This window comes from Nannospalax galili, unplaced genomic scaffold (genome assembly GCF_000622305.1).
Source record: "Nannospalax galili isolate Female #2095 unplaced genomic scaffold, S.galili_v1.0 scaffold406, whole genome shotgun sequence".
NCBI classification, from domain to species: domain Eukaryota; kingdom Metazoa; phylum Chordata; class Mammalia; order Rodentia; family Spalacidae; genus Nannospalax; species Nannospalax galili.
In genome coordinates, this window is record NW_008357033.1 from 3,272,691 (window position 1) to 3,296,757 (window position 24,067).

The following is a 24,067-nucleotide window of genomic DNA, read 5'->3' on the forward strand; positions in this document are numbered from 1 at the left end:
CTTATGTTATCAAAGATTTTTCTTTCCCTTTCGACTATAATAGACATTTTGGCTGGGATAGTAATCTAGGTTGGCACCTTTGGTCATTTAAAACCGGGAATGCTTTGGTCCAGGCTCTTCTGGCTTTCATAGTTTGCACTGAAAAGTCAGCTGTAATCCTAATCAGTTTTCCTTTATATGTGACTTGTTGTTCCTCTTTTGCAGCTTTCAGTATTGTCTCTGTTTTGTACATGTAGTGTTTTTACTCTGATGTGCTGTAGAGAGTTTCCTTTCTGGTCCTGTCTCTTTGGTGTTCTATATGCTTCTTGTTTTTGTATGGGCATGCCTTTCTTTAATTTTTGGAAATTTTCTTCCACGATTCTGTTGAAGATCTGGTCCATGTCATTATCTTGGGATTCTTCTCCTTCCTGTATGCCTATGATTTTTAAGTTCGGTCTTTTTATGGTGTCACACAATTCCTGCACAGTCCATTCCTGTGATTTCTTAAATTTTTCATACTCTTTGCTTCAGTGGTCTAGTTCATCCACTTTATCTTTCAGTCTTGATGCTCTGTTTTCCATTTCATTCATCCTATTGGTGAGGCTGTCGTTTCTAATTGGCTTACCGAGTGTTTCACTTCCTTCTTCATTTCAGCCTGAGTAGTCTTCAATATTTCTAACTCTTTTCTGAATTCATTCAGAAGTTTATCCCTATTTTCCTTCAGTTCTTTGATTTCTTTGTTTGTGTGTTCTTTAAATTCACTGAATTCTTTTATCATGTTTATAATTGTTCTTTTGAGTACCATGTCCTGCATTATCTCTAGGGGATTCTCACTGTACTCCTCTAGAGGACTACTGGTATTTGGTGGGGATATGTTATTTCAGTTTTTCATGTTACTATTTTTTCTCTGTGATTTTGACATGTGATATTCTTTTGTCGTTTCTGATTCTTGTGTGAGACTCAAGCCGTCAAGTTTAGGTCTGCTTCTTTTTGTAAACTTTATGTGTCTTTGTGGTTTACTTTTTGGGCATGAAATCTCGTTCCTCTTAGCCTCTGGTTCTCTCTTTTGATTTTATATTGGAGTGGCCAGATTGCTTGTTTTCAAAAGTTCCCACAAAGGCCCAAGTCAGATGAGGATCAGATACCCTCAGGCTTTCTCCTAAGGTCTGGATCCCTCCAGTAAAGATTTTGGCCTCAGGAATTTGGGGGTTGGACTGGCCTGGGAGCTGGGCCCAGGAAAGATGCTGGTCTAGGGTAGCTGGTGGCCTGTGCCACCCAGAGAGGTAAAGGAAGACGGGGTGGGGGGGCGCCCAGGGCTTACTGGAGAGTCCACTGAAGAGCTGGGTTGATCGGATTCAAAGGATCAGGAAGAGGAAAGATCAGCCCCCTCCAGGAAAGAGGCTGGTGGATAGTGCAGGCCTAAGGAAGCAGAGGGAGGTGAGGCCAGGGCCAGGCCCAGAGTGCTCCTGGGGACCCAAGAAGGAACTGGGTTGGTATTGCTACAAAGGATCAGGAAGCAGTGGTGGTTCCCCAGGTGTCTGGGGCGCCAGGACAAGGAATGGGAAAAGACCCCGGCCAGGAGGAGAGATGGGTGGGGGAGATGGGAGGGTGAATGAGTCTCGGGGAGTCAAGGCACAGAGGGTGCAATCGACTTACCCAGGAGAGAGGGCTCCAGGTTGGAGAGAGGCCTGCAGGTCGTGCAGACCCAGGGAATTAGAGGGAGGTGATGGCGGGGCCAGGCCCAGAGTGCTCCTCGGGACCTGAGAATGAACTGGGCTGGTCTGGATGCAAAGGATCAGGAAGCAGTCATGGTTCCCCAGGTGTCTGGGGTGCCAAGACAAGGAATGGGACAGGTCCCAGGCTAGGAGAGATGGGCGGGCAAGATGGGAGGGTGGATAAGGCTGGAGGAGTCAGGGTGAGGAAGGCATGATCGACTTACCCTGGAGAATGGCCTGCGGGTCAGAGAGAGGCCTGCAGATTGTGCAGCCCCAGGAAAGCAGAGGCAGGGATACCATTTTTAAGTGTAAGCACAACAGAAAAAAATGCAGTCATCAGGGTCCACTCCCTCAAAAATAAATGACAGGACTATATCATTTCAAGGAAAATGAATGGAAGTATTTCCTACCAAATATAAAATTAAGACTTTTAAGTGAAAATCAGAATATCGGGAAACTTATATGCAACGCTGAACTAGACAGTTTCCTAATACCTAACTTTTCTGATAAGACTCTGGAGGTGATACTAAAGAATGCTTTTCACCAAAATATATTTTACAGTTTGCAAATATTTAGAATTTGATGAACCAATACATTCCAAATAACTAACAATGTTATAAAATCATGCACAGACAAAAGATTTATTGAAAGATCAAGACAAACCAACTGATTTTAACGCAATGGGATAAAAAATTTTCATTAATATGATCTCAAATTCTACTATAAAGCACTCATTAAGTTTTAACATAGTTTCAAAAAGGATCTGCAATTTCCTGAAAAATAAAATGTTTCATTTTTCCAGTTATGAAGACTGATGGTTTTCCTATACCTTAACCAAAACAACACATGGGAGAGATTAAATGAAAAAGTCCACGTGAGAATCAATCTGTCTTCTATCAAGCTTGACATTAAAAATATTTGCAGGCCAGTAAGAGGGTTCAATTGGTAAAGACACTTACTACCAATCCTGACTACCTGAGTTCCATCCCCAACACCCACATAGTGGAAAAATGGACTCCCACTAGTTGTCCTCTGACCTCCATGTGCACACTGGCATATGTGCCTCTTCATACCCACCACATACACAATAATTAAATGTACCTGCAAAAATTAGAATACACTTCTTACTTTTTAAAACTCAGACTTGCTAATGTATTACATTAAAAACTGAGTACCTACCTATTTGAACTTGAACTAGAAGATCACATGGTATTTATGGATGCTTGCTCACATCCAGAAGTTCATTCTTTATTACTGAGAAATGCCATTGTATTATATGGATATATCACATGGTATTTATGGATGCTTGCTCACATCCTGGTCAGCACATAATACTGTCACTTTAATACATAGTATTATTTCAAAATAACAAAACTATCTTTTCCTGTAGTTATTCTGGCATTTGAATATCTTCTTCAGTGAAGAATATGTTCACATTTGTATTCATTTTTAAAAAGTGGTATTTACCTTATTATTGATAAGTTTTTTTGTTGGGTTTTTGTTTTTTGAAATGGGTATGAGTGTTTTACCTGCATGTCAGTATGCCACATGTGTGCAATGCCTACGGAGGCCAGAAGAGGGCATCAGATCCCTGAAACTAAAATTATCAGTAATTGTTAGACACCAAGTGGATGCTGGGAACTGAATCCAGGTCTTCTGCAAGAGAAGAAAGTACTCTTAACTGCTGAACCATCCGTGCAGCTCCTTATTACTACTACTACTGAGTTCTAAGAGTTCTTTATATAATACAAATATTAGTAGTTTGTTAGATACAAGTTTTCCCAATACTTTGAATCTATGGCTTTTATTTTTTAAATTTTCTTAAGTGTCTTTTCAAGAGTAAATGTCTGATCTATGTTATCACATTTTCTTTTACAATTCCTACTATTATGAAGGATACTCATTTCATTTCTGATTTAAAAGTTTTACTATTTCCCTTTCAAATCTATACATTATTTCTCTCTTGTTTGACTGCACTGTCTAGTGTCTACTGTACATGGCTAAATGAAGTGGTAAGAATCACATCTATACTTTGTTCCTAACCGAGGAGAAAGGTAGCTATGATTTCACCTTTAAACATTATGCTAGTTATTGGTTTCTCATACATTTTTACTAGGGGAAAATATTTACAAAAGATGTAGTTGGTAAAAAGATGGTGATACAAAGTATACAAGAAAACTTGAAAACTCAACAAGAAAATGAACTCATTTTTAAAAATTTATTTATTTATTTATTTATTTATTTATTTATTTAAGTCTTTTTGACACAGGGTCTCCCTGTAGCCACAGCTGGCCTAGAACTTACTACATAGACCAGGTTGGCCCTGATTTCACAGATATCCTCCTGCCTCTGCTTCCAGAGCGCTGGGATTAAAGAAGTGCACCACCACACCTGGCTACAAGCCAATTTTTTAAGAGCCAAAGACTAAGATACTTCACCAAAAAAGATACTGAGACAGCAAACAAGTAACCTGAAAGACATTCAACATCAGACATTGTCATTAAAGAATTGAAAATTAAAACAAGACACCCTGCAAAACAAATACAAGAAGAGTAAAAATCCAGGTGGTGCATACCTATAATCCCAGCACTCACAAAGCTAAGGCAGGAGATCAAGAATTTGAGTGTGCTAACTACACGGAGGGTCAACCTAGGCTATACGTGGAGGCGCTGTCTCAAAAATAGCAAGAAAGAATGGTGAAAGCCCAAAGCACTGTCAACTTCAACTGTAGAATAGGCAAAACAACAGAACACAGTTGCTTTCAGGAGAGCAAAATGGTACAGTAATTTTGGGGGGGAAACTTTGGCAGTTTCTTACAAAAATAAGGATACTATACCATCCAGCAATCAAATTCCTTGCTATTAATCTGAGTTGAACACACACACGCACATACACACACACACACACACACACACACAGAGCATGACCACACAAAAATCTGCACACAACCATTTATGGCAATTTTATTCATAACTGCCAAAACTAAGGAGCGATCAGGATGTCCTTCAATAGGTAAACTGATTAACTTGTAGATAATCTAGACAATGGAATATTATTCCGTGATTTGAAAAATATGAGTGGCCTGGGGGTATAGCTCAATGGTGGAGCACTTGCATAGCATGTAGGAGGCCCTGGGTCCAATCCCTAACACCATAACAAGAACAAAATAATAACAACATAACAAGCTATGAGAAGACAGGAAACTTAAATGATCATTAAGTAAAAGGAGCTAATAAAAGAAGGCTTTACACGGAATGATTCCAACTATTCAACATTCTGCTTTAGCCAGAGACTAGAAAAATCAGTAGCTGCCAGGCACCAGAGGAGGGATGGATGAAGAGAAGAGCACAGAAGATTTTTTTATGACAGTGACACTGTTGATCATGGCACCAGTTTGATACTGTAATGATGAATGCTTGTAAAAAATTGTGGAATATAAAACACCAGCAGCAAACACAAAGTGAATGAGAGACTCCAACAATGATACATAATCAACAGTAACAAATGTAGCATTCTGGAACAAATTGTTAATAGTAATAGAAGCTCTGTAATGTGCAAGAGAAAGGAGACCATGGGAACGCGCTATACTTCCAATCAATGTTGCTATGTACCTACACCAGCTTTAAAAAAGTAAAGTCCCTTCTAAAAAATGCTTTCATTAGGAAACATTTGTGAAGCCTTGGAGTCTACGTTAGGGAGGAGCAAATAAAAGGTCATGGGCCAAATCCAACTGAAGACCTATTTACAGGGACGTTTAAGAAATTTTTTTACATTTTAAAAGAATTGTTAAAAGCAAGTAAACAAGATGTGGTAGAAGGCAAACGCTGCCTGCAGAGCCTATATTACACATTCCCAGGCTCTGGGGTTATTTAGCCTTGCTACTGAGGCAATAATCTTCTGCTTGAGGTCCCACATTTTATGAGGCTTTCCTACTCAGGCTAGTAGTGATTCAAGCCACTCCTTTTCCTAGGTAAACCCCAGAGATTGTCCTGCCTAGTCCTTTCCAGATTTTCTGCCAAGCCCAAGGCCATTTCCTTTTGCTCACACCAGGTGCTAGACAGTCAGGCTTAACAGGCCTCTCTTACAGACCTTCAGAGCTCCATAAGAGAAGGTTTCTATGGTTCCCTTCTCCCTGATGCTTTGCCAAATTTTGGGTACCAAGCACTCTGCTCTCTTTCTCCGCTGAGAGATAGCAACAGGTTCACCATCATCTGCAGGCAGACTGCTCCTGGGACTGTGGCACTTTCCATCTTGACTTCTCTCTCAAGGTCACAGTCCTGTGCAACTTGTTTGCCAATATCTAAGACAAACAGTAACTTATACATTTCATCCAGTTCCAATTCTTTTCAAGGAGGGAAGTAAATCAAGTGTTATTCCATCTCAGCTAAGAGTAAAACTATATACTTGTTTCTACTTTTTGAAGAGGATGGAAATGTTATTTTTTGCTACACTGCCATCCTGCAAAGTGAGACTGGAATTGAGACCAGTTCCACAGAAGGGAATTCATGCCTATACTGTAAACCTGGGCAAAAGCTGGTGACTGGAGAGGACATAGGCCATAGTGGGGAAGCCACTAATGTTGTTTTGCTAAATGCTGATGCCCATTACGTTGTTTTCTAAATATTTATGTTTATGCCAGAGATCAGTGCTGCTGTCAGCTTTGGTCAGAGAAGCTAGTTTTTGCAGTTGGTGGCAGTTAATGCAGAGACTCACAATTGGTCAAAGTGCTAACAATCAGTGACTGTTGAATGCGTAGTTCTGAATGGGACATCTATATCACACCCACCCCTCAAAGCTCAGGAAACATTATACAAGAGTTAGAGGAAGGAGTAAAGTGTTGTGGAAAGCTGTCTTCTGGACATGGCGCAGCAGTTCCAGTGGAACTCACAGCAGCTATGATTACCAGCACAAGACTGAGTCTGTCAACATTCTTACGGGGGGAGGGGGGCGGGGGATGCCCTCGTGATGCCTCACCTCTTCCTGAGGATCTACAGGCAGTTAATAGCTCCTGGGAGAGAGACATTTTCTTCAGAGTTTAGCCACTGGGTAAGTTGCGTGTGTTCCTGTAATAACTCCTCATCCAGGTTCCCGAAAGTAATCCTAATTAAAACTGAGTGTGTGTGTGTGTGTGTGTGTGTGTGTGTGTGTGTGTGTGTGTATGTGTGTCTGTATGTCTCTCTCACACACATACATACACACACACACACACACCACACACACAGCGACATGAGAGGAGGGGGGAACACATACAAACACACAGCACACACACATACACACACGCAAACACACAGCCCGCTTCTTGGTCTGCCCTAGTTAGCAGGGATTCCCTAAGCAGAGTCTGTCTGTAGCGAATATCTTCAGAGTTCTGCTCTGGGAAACCAAATAGAGGCTCATTCCAGCTCTCCTATGGCCAGCCAGCCTCTGAGAGGCCCCACAATTGCTTCCACCAACACATTTTTAAATAGACTCTCTCACACACATACATACACACACACACACACACAACACACACAGAGGCATGAAAGTAGAAGGGGACTAGTGGACTAGTTGGGAAGGGAAAGTGGGTAAGAGAGGGTAATGGGTAGGTGAATATGATCAAAATACATTATATACATGTATGAAAATGCCACAATGAAACCCATTATTAGGTATAATTCATATAAATAACAATGTTCCTTTTAACGAGTTAACTATTTTTCTAAGTTTCTTGGTTTTAATATTTTCTCTGGCCCATAGATTATTTAAAATTTTGTTAGATTTCAAATTTTAGCTCTTTTCCCAAGGGCTTTGTTAGATTTCTAACTTAATCTTACTGTAGTCAGAAAATAAACTTTGGATGCTAAAGAATGCTAAGGTGAACCCCTGTGTAGATCTGGAGCGCTCTCCTCTGAGCCACTTCCTTCTCTCCTATACCAAACACAGCAGTTTTGGTTTCTCTTGTCTAACCTTTCTTATGAACCCAGATTCTCCAGGCACTGTGTGGAATGCCTTGTCATTCTACAGCCTGGAAATTCATAGAAAGTTCATCCCATTCTCCACATCTTTCAGGGAGTTCTAGCATTTGTTGCCCCATAGCCAAGGTCTTCAAAACTGTTGTTTCAGGCAGAAGGGTAAATCAGGTCCTTGTTATTACCTTTGACAAGAAGCAGCAGTTTCTAAGATTTAATTGGTAATGTGATACATAGATAGTAGATAAGACCCACATAAAAGCTGTTTGGTACCCTTGATAATTTTTCTGACTATGAACAGGCCTAAACAAGTGAGAATGAGTGACAACCATGTTGCCAAGCCCAGAATGGAGTCCTAGGCCCTATTCCCAATCAAAATGCATTCCAGGTTACCTTACTTGATGTCACAACTTAAAATACTACCTGTAACTACAATGCTAGTGTAGATTTGGGTTTTTGTTTTACTAAGTTATATAGACTCACATATTCATACCTAATTCTCCTACTTGGCTATCCAATAGAAACCAAATCCACATGGGCAAAAAAACAAAACAAATTCTGATTTGCTCTCCCTTCTACAATCCCCCCTTGATCTCCATCTCCGTACACGGCACTATCATTTTAGTTCTATATTGCTACAGCTCTAGATGCAGCTATATTCCTGGCCTTCTTTACTGCAGAAGCCTCACTTCATTCAGGTCCCTCTTTACATACCACATCACCTTCTTGAAAGGCCTTCTTCAAGTCTAGAACAGCAGCTCCTTCACTCTACCTGAGCCTTTAGTTTCTTCATAGCACGGGCACTATGATTCTGATAAATTTTAACTCATCTGTTCACTGTCTCCATTAGAAAAGAAGTTCCAGGTGCTTAATGCTATTTTCCCAATACCTAGAATATTGTCTGAGATTCACTGAATAGTAAGCAATAAATATTTCCTCACCAAGAGGTCTCCATATAGTTTCTTGCTATTTCTTGTTCCTTTAATTTGTTATCTGCTCAAAAGATTATCTTGTAGCCACTCCATTTTCTCTGTTCCTCTACTCTAGGACTGTTTTCAACGTTCTCTCCCCTAAAAGATTCTTTCTCCAGATCTTTGGATGGCTGCCTATTTATTTTTATATAGCTCTAGTCAAGAGTTGTTCTCATTTGTTAACTCCTCCAGAAAAGACTTTCTAACTACCTTATCTGCTGCTCACCATAATTCCAATCAAGTTATCTTCTTTATTTTCTTCATGGTATTTTCCACTTAAGAAACTGTTTTATTTCTGTTTATTATGCTGTTTGTTTGTCTGCTAGTAGAATGTAAGTTCTATGTGAGGTGAGACTTCGCATATCTTGTTCACTGTTATATCCCCAGTACCTAAATATCAGATGGAGACAGAGACCCAATATTTATCTAATTAATTAATGGTCTAACAAAAGAACAAAGAAACAAACTAAACAATGTAAGACGACTTACTGGGCTGGGGATATAGATCACAGGTGCAGTGGTAGCCTAGCATATCAGATAGCCTTGGTGCTTGGTACCCAGCACCACATTTAAAATTTCTAAGCCCCACATACAAAAACTACAACAAAAGCCACCTTCCTTATTTAACAAGATTAAGCCGGTATTCTCAGAAAAAATTTCAGGAGACAACTGAATTGTTCATTGGCAAAGTTTTGTTTTCCCCTCTGGCAAACTATAAACGTATTTCACCAAGGTAAAGCACATGAAGATCCCAAAAATACTTCTGGAAAACAGGTGAGGAAGTTGAGTAACTTTCCAGATCAAGATTCTGCTTCTTATTGAAGCAATTCCTGGTCCTTTTACAAAGATGTGAAGCTTCTGACATCTGAAATCCATAGGAAACCCAACAAACTCATTTGATTCAAACTATGGTCATCCTCAGGCATATAAGGAAGACTCAAATTGACCAATGGCAGTTTCCTTCTTATACTGAAAAGACTCATGAATATACGCCTAAAGACTGCTAGAAAAATAAAAGATAAAGGCACTGTGAGACTATCACAACAGCGCATTCAAAAAATTAAACTGTTTTGTCTTTTGCTGCTGCAGCAGTGCAGCCAAGAGAATGCTCAGGCTGCGTGTCTTCTGCTGTGACAGAAGGATTTGGTTGGTCCTCAGAGAAACCAATGAGGAGAGAGAGAGAGAGAGAGAGAGAGAGAGAGAGAGAGAGAGAGAGAGAGAGAGAGAGAGAAAATGAATTTTTAAAAAGAGGGGCTGATCACCCATAAGCCTGTGACCATTCATTTCCAGACTTACTACTGGAAAAACACTTTGGCTCACCAACAGGGCAGACAGATGAACTTAGGCAAGTTTGTGGCCAATGCCCAAGGTGAGAAAGATGCAGATTCTGCAGATTACTCAAGACATACTGTGAATCTCAGATTTTTTGTTTGGTTTGGTTATTGAGATAGGGTCTCACTATATGGCCCTGCCTGGCCGAGATCTCACTATGTACACCAGGATGGCCTCCAATTCACAGAGATCTGCCTCTGCTCCCAAGTGCTGGGATTAAAGGTATGTGCCAGATTAATCACCACATATATCAGTTTGTACCTGAAGGTGAAGGAAAACATCCAAAATCAAGTGGATGCTCATGGAACACACCTACAATCCAAAACCAGAAAAGGCCCATAATAATTGCGTAGCTGAACAGACCAAGGCTGCAGGTCTAAGACCAAGAAAACATACAAGCACCATGAGGGCCATCTCTAGGCAAAAGAGGAAATAATTGTCAAGACTGCCCAAAGAGAGGCTGGAGAGATGGCTCAGTCAAGAAAGTGCCTGCTGAACAAACATGAAGCCTTAAATTCACATCCCCAGTACCTATGTAAAAACACCAGTGCAACAGTTGCACCTGCAATCCCCATGCTGGAAAGGCAGAGAAAAGAGGATCAGTGGGGCTTGCTGGCCAGCCAGTATGGCTAAATCAGAGAGTTCCAGGTTCAGTGACAGACCCTGTCTCAAAAAAATAAGGTGAAGAAGGAAATGAGGAAGACACCTGATGCCCACCACTGGCCTCCACATGTGTGTGTGTGTGTGTGTGTGTGTGTGTGTTTGTGTTTACACATACACACAGAGGAACACACACATACACATACAGGACTGTCTTAAGGAAAAAGAGACCAAGAAATGAATCCTCCCTACCAAGAAGTCATTTAAATAAACTTTTATCAATTAAAAACCATTAAGTTGCTCTTAAACACTACAATCTGAAACTAAAGACTTCACATGAAAAATGAAGTCCTCAAAACACAAGTTATTCACTCAGATTCAAAGTATGACAGTGAGTCTAGTGAGCCTGGGTTTAACTGCTCATTCTGCCCTTTACTAGATTTATAGATAATTTATTTACCATTTATGGGACTTAGTTTCTCCATGCAACACCTGCTTCACAGAGGTGTTTGGTGGATTACTAAAATAATATATGTAGAATTCTTGGCATAGAATAGCTATGTTCAACTATTTTGACTTTTTGGCATGCAGTGTTTTCTTTTAAAAATAAAGCAAAGAAAGGAAAAAGTAACAAAAGAGAAGTGATTAGAAGAAAACCCCGCAAAAGCAAAAGAGATGACACAGGTGAAGCACAACTAACTGAGCTGGAACATGTATCTAAGCTGTTCAAAAGGAAAGACAATCCAACAAGTGAGCGATGCAGCAAGCATCCAGATTCTCTTACCCTACTTTTTAATAGCCTGACATATTCCCATAAACACAAAAACATTATAGTTCCTTTCTCACTGGCATCTGCTCATTCACTAGGTCAAAAACTTACTGAATCCTCTCTATGTGCAAGACCCAGCTTGCAGCAACTATTGTGTCAAGCGGTAAACAAGATGGGACATTTCCTCCCCTGAAAAGCTTTCACCTTCATACAGGAAGAAATGCTACTAAACATTGTTATGGTTTGACCTGCATATCTCCAAAAGGCACATGTTGAAGGTTTAAGCCCTGGTACCTCAGTATGGTGGCTTCATTTAGAAATATGGCCTTTACAGGGGTAATCAAGTTAAAATGAGATCTTTAGGGTAAGAACCCTAATCCAGTATGATCAGTAAGTTTATACCAAGAGGGCATCAGAGGTGTGTCAAGAAGAAAGACTGGGGGCTGGAGAGATGGCTGCTCTTGCAGAGGAGGTGGGCTCAGTTCCCAGCATGCACATGGCAGCTAACAACCATCCATAACTCCAGTTCCAGGGGATCCGATGCCCCCTTCTGGGCTTCATGGGCATCACAGGCACATAGTGCACCTACATATGTGTAGGAAAAACACAAAAAAAAAAAACAAAAATAAATCAAAAGACAAAAAAGAAGACTGTGAAGAGACGAGGAGAAGACAGCCAGTCACACTGTAGTCCTGGAGAGAGGCCAAGAACAGATCCTTCTCCAAGTCCTCCAAGGGAAACAACTCTATCAACATCTTGGTATTGTGCTTTTAGCTTCCACATTTGCAAGACATTAAACTTCTGTTATTTAAGCCACCCTCCCTGTAGTGCCTTGTTATGGCAGCCCTAACCTATAATCACATAATTAGAAATAAGAAAATAATTATTATACAAGTAATGACAATTGTGATCATCTTATCAAAATTTCTTTGCTGTCATTTTCAGACCACTCTCTCTCTCTAGAAAGTACTACTAGTAGTACTAATAGTACAGTAGCATGAAGCAATTTATATATAGCCATGGATCATCTAAGGAAAGGGATGAGTCCTGAGAAGTGAGTGCATCGTGGTATAAACAACAAACCTAGACAGTCTAGTCTACCATATACCTAGGCTAAGTACAGCCTTCTTCTTTTAGGCTACAGTCCTTCCTGTAAAACCATGATTGTTCTGAATATTACAAGCAACTGTAACACAATGACAAGTTCAATGTCAGCAGAAAACAGGACGCAGGCTGTTGCTGACAGAACACCATCATAATGCTGCCCATGGCTGACTGCACATCTATGAAAGAGAAATCCTGCCAAGACTAAGCGATCATGGGGGGCTCCCACCCCCTTGCTGTAGTGAAGAACTCGAGGACAATAAAAGATGACCAGGATGGATGGAATACAGGGAGTAAGGGGAAGAAAGGTAGGCCAGAAAGGTAAACAGGTCAAGGCAGAGGAATAAGATAGACTTTATCAACTCCATCTAGAAAGCAGTGGCAATCCATTGAGAAGTTTTCAGTAATGGCAGGACGGCAGCAAGACAGGAATATCATGACTAGAAGCTCAATTTTATTCATTTATTTTTATTTTTATGGGTATGAGTGTTATGCCTGCATGTGTGTAAGTGCACCTGTGTTGTGCAGTGCCCATGGAGGACAAAAGAGTGCATTAGATAACCTGAAACTGAAGTCATCAACAATTGTTGGCTGCCATGTGGGTGCTGGGATTTGAACCCAGATACTCTGCAAGAGCAGTTAGTGCTCTTTAACTGCTGAGCCATCTCTCTAGCCCCTAATCCAAATTCTTAATAATGGCATAATTTTAGTTATTTAAATTACTTTCAGTGGAAATTTTCTGGGGTGTTTGTAGACTCTATATGTTACCCTCCTTCTCAAAACACATCACTGCTGAATCTTCCCTTCAAAATTTAAGAACTGAAGAAAAACTTCATTGAACACAATTAAAACATCTAACTGGAACACTCACTTAACCAACATTTATTAGCTATATATTGTTTGCCAGGCCCTTAACAAGTATAGTGGCACATACCAGTAAACATAGCACCCAGAAGTCTGAGACATATGGATGGTAAATTTGAGGTCAGCCTGAGCTATGGAACAAGACCCAGTCTCAACAAACAAAGTTAGAAAGAAAGGGAGAAAGAGAAAGAGAAAGAGGGAGGGAGGAAAGAAGGAGGAGGGAGGGAGGGAGGGAGGGAGGGAGGAGAAGGAAGGGGGAGAAGAGCAAGCCAGTCAGGACCAGGAGGAATAAGGAATTGCAGGCCTCATTAAATTTGGGGCTGGAAATGTAACTCAGTGCTAGTGCACTAGCCTAGCACTGTGCAAGGCCTTGAGTTCATTCTTAGCACTGAAAAAAAAATTTTTTTTAATTAAAAAACAAGTAAATGGGAGCTGGAGAGATGGCTCAGCAGTTAAGGGCACTGACTACTCTCGCAGAGGACCCAGGTCCGATTTCCAGCACCCACACGGCGGCTGCGAACCGTCCTTAACTCCAGTTCCAGGAGAATACAAAGCCCTCTTCTGACCTCCACGGCACTGCATGACACGGGTGCACTCACATACATCTTAGGCAATAAACTCATACACATAAAATAAAAATAATAAATATTTAAAAAAAAAAACCAAGTAAATAAAGAGTAACCGCAACCCAGTTCATACAATAAGATGTTATCCTGGCGAAGATACATACAAAATCCACTTAAGGAAAACAAGGGGATGAAGTTTGATAAAGAGAATGGAAGCTATTTTTGACACAAATCTGCAAACTCCAGAAGTGATAAAACTCCTTACAGAAAAACTGTTATTGAGGGACTAAGAGCAGGATGGGGTCTGCAATGTTCCCATGTTCATTCCATCTTCTCACAGAAATGATTTCTGAGAACTAATTCATATTTGCAAAGTGCTTAGTGATAAGCTCAAAGCAGAACATTAGTCATAAATCTTAAAAAGCAGGTACAAAGAGTACAAAAAAGTCAGAGTAAACACTCAACTAAAACTCAGTCTCTGAGGTAATATTAACAAAAGTTTATACCAAACATTAATATAAATGTTTCTTAAATACTCGAGATGTAAAACAGTAACCCAAGTTCTCTGCAAAGAAGGAAAATATTGCACAACTTACGATATTTACTGTGAATTTCATCTATTTCTTCCTCTGTTTGGTCCTTTGTAAAAACCATTACCTAAAATAATCAAGAAAAAGCTTTAAAATTCCATCCAAAATGGCAAAAAATGAAAACAGCACAAACTTCAAAATCTCAAATGTAGTTGTTCAAAACAGACGAAAACAATCTGCGTTCTGAATATGTCTAGAGCTTCCTCAGTCTCTCATCCACAGGCACAGTTGACTTACTGCATTTCTCTCACCAGTAGAAAACACAGCCCTGGGTCCATTACAATAAATGAAGTAGTAACAGAAGGACCCATTCAGTTTCCCAGCATTTCCTCTTCCACACTGATCATGCCACAGGTAACACTTGAAAGCAGAAGACTGAAGATAGTCAGCAGTTCATTAATAAGGCACATCTTATTGCTTCCTGTCTTCCAACCTAATTTCTCCAGGTCATGTTAGAAAAGTCATGTAGAACACAAATGCAGCAATACAAGGCTCAGCGTGTTAAAATTCTAATTCCACTTTCTTCGATCTTGGGCTTACATTTTAGCTGAGAAACCTACTTATGTAATTCATTATGGTCCCCATGTCATAGCACATAGGCAACAACAAAGCCAAAGGAAATCAATTTTCTCCACTATCTGTTATAAACTTATTTCCTTCAGTATTACATGTTCCCCACAAGCATACTAACAAGAATGTGGAGGAAAAAAAATGTTCACTTGGGACAGCCCAAAACACTTTCTCCAGTGTCATAGGAAATAGTGCCTATTTTCTTCTTGGGAATTCTTTCCTGAAATTTTGGGCTCTCAAACAAGGTGGCAATAGTGAAGAATTTTAGGTCACTAACTCTCTAACTCTCTCAACAGCTCAGCAGAATATCTAAACCTCAAAAACTTTAAGTCATTTAGTATCTCTATAAATATAATAAGTCTAGAATTGTAGAATACCAGAGATAGAGGATCTCATAGATCATATAGCTCAGACCCTTAGTTTTCTAGATGAAGACCCTAAAGGATGAAGTAGTTTATCAAATGGCAGCAGCAGAGAAAGTGTCAATAATCAAAGCTCCCTGATGCAAAGTACAGTCTCTCCTCTCTCCCGTCTTTCACTGCAAGTTATTCTCACTTAGGAAGTAGAAACAACCTTTCCCTCAAACCTAGTGGCATCCAAGAAGGAAATCCCATTATGCTTAAACATTTTTTTCTACTTTAACAATATTACAGTGAAATCTGAGTGTTTACATAATTTTGAGTGTGTGCATGAATGTGTGATAGTGTATATACAAGTGTGCATGTGCACACTTTGCACATAAGACCAGAAGACGTCAGGTGTCCTGCTCTACCACTGTCTGCTTTACTTCCTTGAGACAGGGTCTCTCACCAAACGTGGAAGTAGGCTGGCAGTCAACAAGTTCCAGAAATCTTCCTGTCTCCACCCCACAAACTGGGGTGACAGATGTCCACAACTATACCCAGTTTAATATGTGTACTAGAGATATGAACTCAGGTCCTCATGTTTGCATAGCAAGTATTCCTACCTCCTGAGCCATCTCCATCAGCCAGTTATTTAACATAACTAAACAAATGTTCATATAAGGTAAGTACTGATAAAATACTGTGGATTTTAGGGCAAAGTGGGATCCATTTGTGGAAAGAACTAAAGTTTTGTTTTCCTGTAAATAAACATTCAAATAAAATATGTAAAGTATCTATATCCCAGCTCCAAATGGTTCTGGGAAAAAAATTTTAATTTTGAAAAATATATATATTATGGGGCTAGAGAGATGGCTCAGGGGTTAGCATTGGTTGCTCTTGCAAAGGACCCGAGTTCAGTTCCCTGCACCCACATGACAGCTAATGAGCATCTATAACTCCAGTACAGGGGATCAGACACCCACTTCTGGCCTCCATGTGGTGCACTTATATACATGTGGGCAAAATACTCATACACACAATATAAACATTTTTTTAAATTAATATAAGCATATGCACACTCATATCTAGAAGAATATACAAAAATAAAACATTTAGTGGATAAATCTTGATGACAGTACTGTGAAGTACCATTTCTTCCACTTTTCTGCATTTTGAAGTTTTTCAAGTAAAATATTAAGGGGAAATATTACTGTGAATAAATTTTTTAGACTATATGGGGGGAGGAGGGGAAAAGTGGGATGCGGGAAGGAGAATAGGAAGGATGGTGAGGTGAATATGAGCCAAACTGAATGACATAAATGTATGAAAATGTCATAAGGAAATGCACTCTTTATATGGTTACTAAAAGTCTTTCATTAAAAAATAAAATATATTGAGAGAAAAAAAAGGAAAATTTCTTGGTGAATGATTTTTCAGCTGTGTATGGCACTTCCACTTTCTCCTTCAAAGCTTGAATGAATCTTTTTTCTAATTTGTTAGATTCATTTCTTCAATCAAATTGTGTTTCTGTGCTAATCTTACATTAAAAATTTCCAGGTGGAACTCAATTGTGGTATAGCTGTGTAACTATTTTCTTGAAGTCAGATTATTAAAGATTTAGATTTGCCCATGGTTCACAGGAGCTGGGGAAAGGTAACCATAAAAGTCAAAGATGTGCTGCTGAATGTGGATCTTGGTAATGAAGGTCCTTCCTAGGAGCCACACTGAGTCAGTGGGAATAGCAAAATAAATCCAGATCTCACTCTCAGCACTTGAAGATTATGCACAAGTGCTTACAAAAACTTGTTAAATGATATGGACTGTTTCTCTAGTTTTTTAGCCACAAAATCAGTCATCCATTTCTTATAGTATTTTTACTTTTTTATTTTCCATCACTTGTTTCTTCTTTCAAATGTGCCTTTGTGAAATGCCTGTTTTCCTAACTGTCTAAGAGTTCATGAGCTAGCTTCAGAGTATTCAGACTTTGGCTCCAGGCACTTGGGCAGAACATCGCTGTGGCAGGACAGTGTGGTGGAGCTTCTTCACTTCGTGGTGAACAGGAAGAAGAACATGTGCTTTTTCTACATGACTCTACCTCATAAACAAAACTCCATGTAAGCCTGCACTTTATGCTATAAGTTTGCTAAATACAAATACTGTCCCAAAAGTGAGCTACAAGGACATCTTAACATTCTAAATAGAAATGTATTCTAGTACATTTCCTACTAACTAGAATTTACAAAGACTGGCTTTTCATTTTAATGGCTCAATTAAACTTTTCTTTCTTGCACTTAACATACTGAAAGACCCATCAACGTACGCTTTCATTGAGTTTACTTGCTTCAAGGCGCATCCTGGTCTTTTCCATATTTTCAATTTCTTGAACTATTTCAGCAACTGTTAAAATGAGAATATAAAAAAATCACTATTATTACATAGTTTTTCTCACTACACTATGCCTTTGTGAGAAATAACAATATAGAAAACAATATAGCAAGACAGGTAGGTAGGTAATGGACACATGTGAATTCCTGTCCTTGCAATTTTTCTATAAATTTAATAATATTTCAAAGCAATACATTAAAACAAAAATGTGGAGTTTTACAGTCAACTCTTAGATTGCATATAGTTCAAAATATAACTAGAAAAAACTATCAAGTCATTTTTGCCTTCTCCTCTAAATATACACATAGAAACAGCAATCCCAATGGAATATGAAAATTAATTTACTAGTATGAGTTAAATCTTTGGACATATCTGCTCAAGCAGAACACTTTTACTCTACTTCTCTATGTGTTTCAAATAATCCTACCAAGGTTTATTTTTAATTCAAAGCAACTGCATCACTGCTGTTTTCTAAGCACTGAAAGGAACCTTTGCCTCCAAGGAACCCGGCAGAACAATGTAAACAGTAGCTCCTGTGAGCATGAACTGCTAGCTTTTCTCTCCTTGACTTACTAAGCCATGGTGTAAGAGGAAAGCAAAGGAGCATTTGCATTCTATCCAAACCATTAACAGAAGTACCATTCAAGACACAGAACATCTGGCACACTCGACCATATTAAGAAAATTATATCAGGGTTGGGTACAATTTAAGGGCTTAAACTATTTTCAGAGATACATTTGATTCCGTTTAGGATGTAGAGAGCTAGAAATAAGATCACTCTTACCCTAATGACAAAGAAAAGCTGGACAATCTATCAGACTATAATTTTTCTTAAATCCATTAAAGCTAAAGTCAGCAAATAACTATTCTGAAACCCCCCCAAAAGAGGTGGCAAGATTGGGAGAGATCATGACAGTAAGTGACAAAGAGCAATGCACAGGAAAAGACAGCCACAACCCAACAACTAAGATCTCAGCGAAACTTTTTAACAAACTACAAAAGCTAAGGGTGGGCTACCAAGAAAGGTATGCGAGGCTCAGACATAAGGAGCACCACTGTAATTGCAGACTGTTTCTACAGAATTCCAGGTACTCAATCACAGGCCTATACCGTCTCTGTCCTTCACTCGGGAAGGTCAAGATATTAGAAAGAATATCCCTCCAGATCCAGGCATGGAAAAGGAAGAGACATGAAATTCCATCAGATCTTTCCCACTGAAGACACAGAAGCATTAAGCCACTCAGGAAAGGTCAGCAAAATCACTGTTCCCAGAATACACGTAAATTCCCACTGATGCTAGAGAACCAAACATTCAAACAAAAGTCTCTACCCAGTCTCTGCTAGACTTCTGCCACTGGGGGAGGGAAAGGATGACTAAGAGAACACCAGGATCAAAGGGCGTGCCAGAGGATCAATCAGAGTAACAGAGAAGGTCCCACATTATTGACAGCAAGCTATCGCTGGGGAGAAAAGAACATGACAGAGACCCTTCCTGAGGTACTAGATTCACTAATCCCAAATAAAGACCCAAGTAGAAGAACAGACACTTATTTCAAGGCACAAATACTATTTCCTTCAATGATCAGATGCTATATACAAAGTCTAGCTTACAAATGCAGATGGTACATGAAAAAACAAGCAAATAATAATAATGAAGCAAATGCAGCTATCAGCCAGATGTTAGAACTATCAGATATGGAATTTAAAATAACTATCAATAATATGTCAAAGCATCTAGCAGAAAAGATAAACAAAATTCTTTAACAGACAGGCATATCAGTAGGAACTATATCAGCAGACACTCTTTCCTTCAAAAAGAATAAAATAAAAATGCTGGCTTAAAAGAAAAATAAAGGTAACAGGCGTAACTTGAGTCAGCTAAGGAAAGAGCTAAAGATGGGACTGGCACTATCAAATCTGAATTACATGTAGAAAAAAGGAAAAACCTACAATGGAAGAAAATATCTAGAGTGACAGGACAGTAGCAAAGATATAGCATGCATAATAGAAATCCCAGGAGAAGTAGTTAACTAAAGGCCAAAATTTGTCAGTGTTTTTAATACAGTGATAAACATCAAACTACAACTGCAAGAAACTCAGAGAATGGAGCAGGAGAGATGGCTCGGTGGTTCAGAGCACTGGCTGCTATTGTAGAGGATTCAAGTACAGTTCCTAGCACCCATATGGCATCTAACAACCATCCATAACTCCAGTTCCAGGGGATCGCACCGTGGGCATTGCATGATACAAATGCATTTACATACATACAGGCAATACATTCATACACAAAAAGTAAAAGTAATAAATATTTTTTAAAAAAGGAACCCAGAGACTATCAATACAAAATAAAATATAAAAACAAAATAACAAAAAATTTAAATAAAGCATACAAACATAAGATCTTGAAGAGAGAGAAAAACAAGTACATTACATAATGAAACAGTAAAAATTCTATCACACTTCCGGTAGGAATCTATTCAAGCAGAAAGATAATGAAGTAACATTTTTAAAGTGTTAAGGAGAAAAAAGGTAGGCTCCTATCCAGAATTTGTACTCCAAGGCAAGTAAATTTAAAAAGTTAAAGAGAACTTCTGAGACAAACACAAGTAGAAAAAAAATATCGACAGACCCTCACTATAAAACATGTTAAAGAGCCCAGGGGGCAAAGGCCACAACTCATCTCTACAAGAAACACAGAGTGTGGAAATGATAATCATGAAGATAAATATAAAATACATTTTTTTTAACTACCACAAAAGCAATTTTCTATTGCACAGGAAATAGCGACATGTTGTGCCAATAGGCTATATAAAAGCAAATTCATAACAACTGTATAAGAATTAGGAATTGGGGCTGGAGAGATGGCTCAGTGGTTCGAGTACTGACTGCTCTTGCAGAGGACCCGGATTTGATTCCCAGCACCCACATGGCAGCTATGAACCATCCTTAAGTCCAGTTGCAGGGGAATCCAAAGCCCTCTTCTGACCTCCATGGCATTGCACAACACGGATGCACTGATATACATGCAAGCAGTACACTCATACACATAAAAATAAAAATAATAAAAATAAATAAAATATTTTTTTTAATTAGGAATCAAGGAGATACCATTTGAAATTCCTTTTACAACAAGAGAAATTGCATCATGTTATGTGAACTCAATTCAGTGCAATGCCAATCAAAAATCCCTACGACATTTTCCACAGAATTGGAAAAAACTATCCTAAGATTCATACGGAAGCACAAAAGACCTAGGATAGCCTCAGGAGGTGGCTGGCCGGATGGCTCCCTGGTTCCCTCATGGTCTGAGTGTCCTCAGCAGAGCTGCAGCCCCCACGGCTACACTGTTCAGCTGGCGCTGGTCCTCTGGAGCAGGGACTCACATAAGCCGAGGACAACCACCAGAGCTGAGTTTTGGTCCGCAGCACTCAGTACACTGTTGCTGTGCTCCGCAGATATTCAAAGGTTGTATGCAGTAAGTCCATGCTGAAGGGCTCCTGGGGCCCTGCTGGCCAGCTAGGAGCAGAGAGAAAGCAGGGAGGGCAGGTTCCACCTGTCTCTCCTCAAGGTAGGAGCACATGACTCAGCTGCCTCAGTGATTCTGCTCATACCTGATCTCTGTGGCTGCTGTAACAGATTCCACAAACTCAGTGGCTTGAACCAACGTGGACTACTATCTCACAGTGCCAGAGACCCAAAGTCCGAAACGGATCTCAATGGGCTGAAATCAAGTGCTGGCAAAGCTGTGTTCCTTCTGGATCTGGGGACTGCAGCATCCAGCACATGCCCTCTCCATCTTCTAGATGCCATGCACCCTTTAGCTGGGGACCCCTTCCTCCATCTTCAGAGCCAGCAGCACAGCATCCCTACCTTGCTCTGACACTGACTGGCTCTCCTGTATACTCTTTCCACGTCTGGGAACCAGTGTGATTCTGCAGGGATAAGCAACCCTGGAAAATGTCCCCAGGTCACAGTTCGCTGATAAACAGCCTCCTACCCCCAGTTCCCTTCCTGAGTCACCTAATGTACACATGAGGGCCACACCTGTAATGCTGCCTGGGAGAGAGTCACTGAATGATTGCTCAGAATTTTGCAGGAATTTGGCCCCAAGTAGGCAATCTGCTGGTGATTACAGTTATCAAGCAAGAGAATCAGGATTTGTGCAGAAATTGCTGGGCTCCTGTTCTCACCAATGACATCAGGGTCCCTTCCAGAAGGAGCAAAGCCATGTGGCAAAACATGGAACCCTCAATTGGAGATGAATCTGCCCACAAGATAACCACTACCAAAGTACAGTCTTCAGAGCTTGTCTTGAACCCATGGTCAAGATGGGACCTGCATCTCCTTTCCCATGGCCTCCTCTGCTGCAAACACACGGCAAGTGCAGATAAAAAAAAAAAAAAAAAAAATCAACGTATGTTCTCCCTCATATGTGGATCTCAGAACCAAATCCAGATAAGTATGTATCCAAGATATTGTATCCAGGAACCAGGATAATGGAAAGGAATGAGGGAGGTAAAGGAAAAGAACCTGAAAGATAAGAACAGTAGGAAACAGGACTTAATAAGGGAGATATGGACAAAAATTGGGTTAGTTTAAGGGAGGGGGGAGGGAAGGGTATACAAGGAATCTAGGGGATAAAGGGAAAGAAGGAGCTCAAGAGAGGTAGGACCATAGGAGAAGGGTGTTATTAAGGGAGAAAGGGGAAAAATGGGGACACCTTAATAGGGGAAATCATGATGGAGGGATTAGACAATGCAAGAGATAAACAATGCCTAGCTAGTTTTAAAAACCAGAGGGAATTATATTAGTCCAACAACCTACTGACAAATTATACATAGCAGATCAAGAAATATATGTCTAGGTAAGGTTTATGTGAGAACAACTGGTCTTTGATGAAGATTTATCTACATGACACACAGCAATTAAAAGTACCCGACTGGTGGAACTAACCTTCTTGGGTGTTTAACAGACATGTTTTGAGGCCTATAATAATTTGGTCACAGGGACATAAAAAACACTTTTTGCTCTTTGCCATCCTAGGTCGACTAGTTCCAGGGGACTATGAGCATCTCTCAAAATGTCCTATAATGATGGCGGGTCATCTGTCCTCTTGATCAAGGAGGCTGAGGAGACCCCACCAGATGGACTTGAACCACTGTCCAGTCTACAAAGAGGAGGGTCAACACAGAGGAATCATTTCCTCCATGCTTCCAAACAAAGCCAACCATGGTCGAGCAGGACCTTTGACTTATCTTCACAGAGGCAGAATTGGTAAAAGAAAGGAGTTAGGGGCTCCTCCCAAGCCCATGTGACCCCTGAGGAACAGATCCTCAAACAACCTTAAGAGTAAAAATAAATTGGTTTATCTGGACCAACTGTATGGCCTTAAATACCCAAAAGGAAAGTATAACCAAAGATTAAAGGGGCCAATATAATTTTTTAAGAGTCCATATGCATAGCTAAAGGCTACATAACAAGCAACAATGACAGGTGATACCTTCTTTTGAGTTGTTGGCCAGGGTGGCCCAAGAGACTCCCAGATAATAACCCAGCATAGAACTGGGAAAATGAAGAGCAGACCCCATCTAAAGGAATACTGACAACTGATTACTGGTAGATGAGGAACAGCTGACCCTCCTAAAACAAAGACCTCTAGATAGGCTGAGTAGATTCACCAGAAGGGCAAGTAGTGGGGAATGGCTGGGATGCCGACAACACAGCAGACATTAGCAGGGATATCAGAGTATAAGGGCTCTAGTGGGGCAGTGGGGAGGCTATGGGAGGGTGCTATCTGGGAAGTGGTTGTATAGTCGAATGAGATGGTTTGGGAAGTTCTGTGTGATATACACACACACACACACACACAAAAAGTCAACAAATTTTTTTAAAATGTATTTGAGGAGGAAGCATGGAAATTTACGTCATGCTAATTAGTAGAGGTGATAAACAATGCTATTGAAATCTGCCCGATGACATTATAGACATACACAGGCGCCAAGGATCCAAGTGCAACTGATTATGACTAGTAATAATCAGATATACACAGATTAGAGATGCATGCACCAACATCTCAGCGTTAGTAGCAAAAACAATGAGTCTGTCTCCAAGGAACGATATATTCTAAAATGAAATGGAGATCTTTTTTAAAGGTTAAATCTTATTCAATTTTATGTCTCATGGGGCTTATACTGAGTTCAATATTGTATAACTGTATTAATTCAACTCTGAACCTAGAAACTTACATCCACTTGTGAAATAGATATACTCTTGCTCAGAAGTGTGTTACTGAATATGTTAAAGCTGTAATGAGATGCTTCTTGTAATTA

General features: G+C 39.9%; 1 protein-coding gene across 3 annotated transcripts in view; it reads right to left on the reverse strand.

Annotated features, from left to right (window-relative positions):
• The window catches only part of Rad18 (RAD18 E3 ubiquitin protein ligase), a 117,677-nt gene that overhangs the window by 58,347 nt on the left and 35,263 nt on the right, over positions 1–24,067 (reverse strand). For all 3 annotated transcript variants that reach the window (XM_017794794.2, XM_029557102.1, XM_008854811.3), the window contains exons 8-9: positions 17,673–17,749; positions 14,445–14,505 (exon numbers count right to left, since the gene is read on the reverse strand). In XM_017794794.2, coding sequence (XP_017650283.1) covers positions 14,445–14,505; positions 17,673–17,749 — 138 coding nt within the window. The remainder of the gene's footprint in view (positions 1–14,444; positions 14,506–17,672; positions 17,750–24,067) is intronic.